Genomic DNA, 2558 nt, shown 5'->3' with positions numbered 1-2558 from the left:
CGATCTTTATTCTTGTTTACATCCAAAATACATACTAAATCTTCTCTGTTTGGAGAGTCTGAGCCTCCTTAAAACCATGAAACATTCAATTACTAATTAGCTGTTTCCTGTTCCTAATGAAGTGAACATGTCGGATTTGGATTAAAATTCAGCTACTGCTCTCCTCTGTTTATGGTTCCAGATGTTTTTGTTTTATCTAGGAGGTTACTTTGACAGCTACTGCTAAATGATAAATCACTCATATTATAGCTGAAATGCATTTTGAAATTGAAATGTGGCAAACTTTGAGATTGCTCCAAGGATCAGTGTCAGTTAGCAGGTCAATACTTGTTCTTTCCTTATGAGCGTTCAGTATTGGCATATGTAAAACAGTAATGGGATAGATGTCAACATTATACAAAATGCTTCTCAATATTATCATTTTGCTATCATCTTCACGATCAGTACTTGCGGGTTTAGCTGGGTGAATTCATGATTCCTTGTAGAATGAACAAGAATATGGATTCTTGTTAGCTGTAGTTTCTGTGGGCATTTTAATATTTATTTTTTCTCTGGGCTTAATGTGAAAAATCACAGTTGATAGGTACTATAACTAGGAATATTTTTCTGCAGGAAGTAAGTGGCTTTCTACTTGTTTCCCTAAGTAAAGAAAAATAGAAGAAATGTGGCAGTTTCTGAATGAAAGAACAGTTTTCCAAAGAACAGCTATTGATTTACTTCTATTACATTTTTTAATGCAATGCGATTGTATTTTAACACACTGTTCCCTGGAAGGTTTTGTGCGTGTAATAATAGGATGTTGTGAAGCTGATCCCATGTTACTCGGTCTATCTTACGGAAGCATGCAATACAACACAGGCTGCCTTCTGAAAAAAAAGAAGGAAAATGAGCGTTCAATTAAAAAGCAAATGCCATAAAGGAAGAAAAATCCAAATCAAAGTATTTGTAGCCTCTACTCAGCAGATGCTGGCTGGCAAGCACTGTTAGAAACCAGGCTGGTGGTTTTTTAGCCCAGCTGAGTGCCCACAGCTGTACCACCGGGTTGGAAGGTGCTCAGTGCAGAGACCGGCTCCTGGCTCTGCGTCACGTGCGCCTCTCCAGGGTTGCGCAGGGCTTTGTCATCTGCTGCCTCTTTTTCCTCTGTAAAATGTACTCACGTGATGGATAGTTTATATCGCTTGTGGATCTGATAATTTGGCTTGAGAAAAAAAAAGTCCATGAAGAAGGAAACCCACCTCGGTTTCAATTAATTATAAAATGTCTAACTGTGTAATTGACTTTTTTTCTTCTCTTTTTTTTTTCCCTCCAGAAAACAGAACATACATCAAACCTACTATTATGTACTGAAGGAAACACCTATTGTTGAAAAATGTATAATGATCACTATTTGAAGACTATATAGTTCATGAAAAACGTCCCTTCCAACCTTTGATGCCTTCAGTACTGTGTGAAGAACAGGATTTGTAGCATGAAACTTGAAGGACAATTTCAAGCAATTTACTGTTGCTGCATCGAAAACTGCCGTATTGTCATTAAGAAATATTGAGACTTTTTACAAGCTTACCATACCAAACCAAGCCTGTTGCAACAGATCATTTTTAGGTCCCCGGAGATAGAAAGGAATTTTAGTATTTTTAAGCACATACAGGAATTATTCCCCCTTCCCCCCCAAAAAAGAACTTTTTTTTTTTTTTCTAAGGAGGTAGCTATTACTGTATAGCAATGGCACAATGATTTTAAGCCACAAAGGTCCTCACTGGCTGTACATCATACAAGTCCAGTTTATCACTGAAACTGTTCAACATGGAGCTGTTTCGATTGTGTTTATAAATTAAGCTTTGTTTACTGAAGCAGATACTCGATATATATTACGTTTTAAAAAGAAATGTGTGTACATTTTTTAAAAGAATGATGTAAAAATTGTCCTTTCATTAGATGACCAATTCAAAAGTGTGAGCTAAACCCTAATAGCTGACGTAATATGAGGATTATAATTGATGCTTTTTTTTATGCTCAGTTCAGCTTGGCTTTTGGTCTTTTAAGATGAAAAAATGAATATGCAGTAGAGTGTTAGATAATGGAAACTTTTAAGTATGGTTTCTCTGTTGTACCATATTAAGTTAAAGTACCCATTCTTTGTTAAAAATGTTCTTGCTAAAAATACAGTATTAAAAATTTTTTTGTTTGACTTTGGAAATCTTTTAAGATTTTTTTTTTTTACTGTGAATTCCCGTAGTTATTGTACTAATGCAAAACAGTATTTTGCACTATTAAAAATACTTGAAGAAATTACTTAATAAAGAGGGTGGGTTGGTATTAAACATTTTCCTAATTATTGTATGTTCCAAATTCTGAACTTTGCACCCGAAACATTGCTTTCCCAAAATACGTGACGGAAAGCTGTTTGAGCCAAGTGGAATTAAGTAATCACCTGTACACTCTTTACTTTCATTCATGGGTCAAAGGCACAATACTTATTTACTTATAAACTCATGTTTATATACGCCTACTTATGTTTACACACACACCCTGAATTAAATCACTGTTACTTAAAAACA

The 2558-nt window shown here is 35.0% G+C and overlaps 1 protein-coding gene across 1 annotated transcript in view; it reads left to right on the top strand.

Moving 5' to 3' along the window:
* DACH2 (dachshund family transcription factor 2) overlaps positions 1 to 2188 on the top strand; it is a gene marked incomplete at its 5' end in the record, with an annotated part of 101817 nt that extends 99629 nt beyond the window's left edge. Inside the window, one exon of the mRNA XM_009580240.1 lies at positions 1310 to 2188. Within this exon, the coding sequence (XP_009578535.1) occupies positions 1310 to 1347 (38 nt within the window). The remainder of the gene's footprint in view (positions 1 to 1309) is intronic.
* Between the last annotated feature and the right edge of the window lie 370 nt (positions 2189 to 2558).

This window comes from Fulmarus glacialis, unplaced genomic scaffold, assembly GCF_000690835.1.
Source record: "Fulmarus glacialis isolate BGI_N327 unplaced genomic scaffold, ASM69083v1 scaffold16416, whole genome shotgun sequence".
Lineage (NCBI taxonomy): Eukaryota > Metazoa > Chordata > Aves > Procellariiformes > Procellariidae > Fulmarus > Fulmarus glacialis.
The sequence above is the reverse complement of the archived record's forward strand: the minus strand, read 5'-3'. Positions and strand labels throughout refer to the sequence as shown.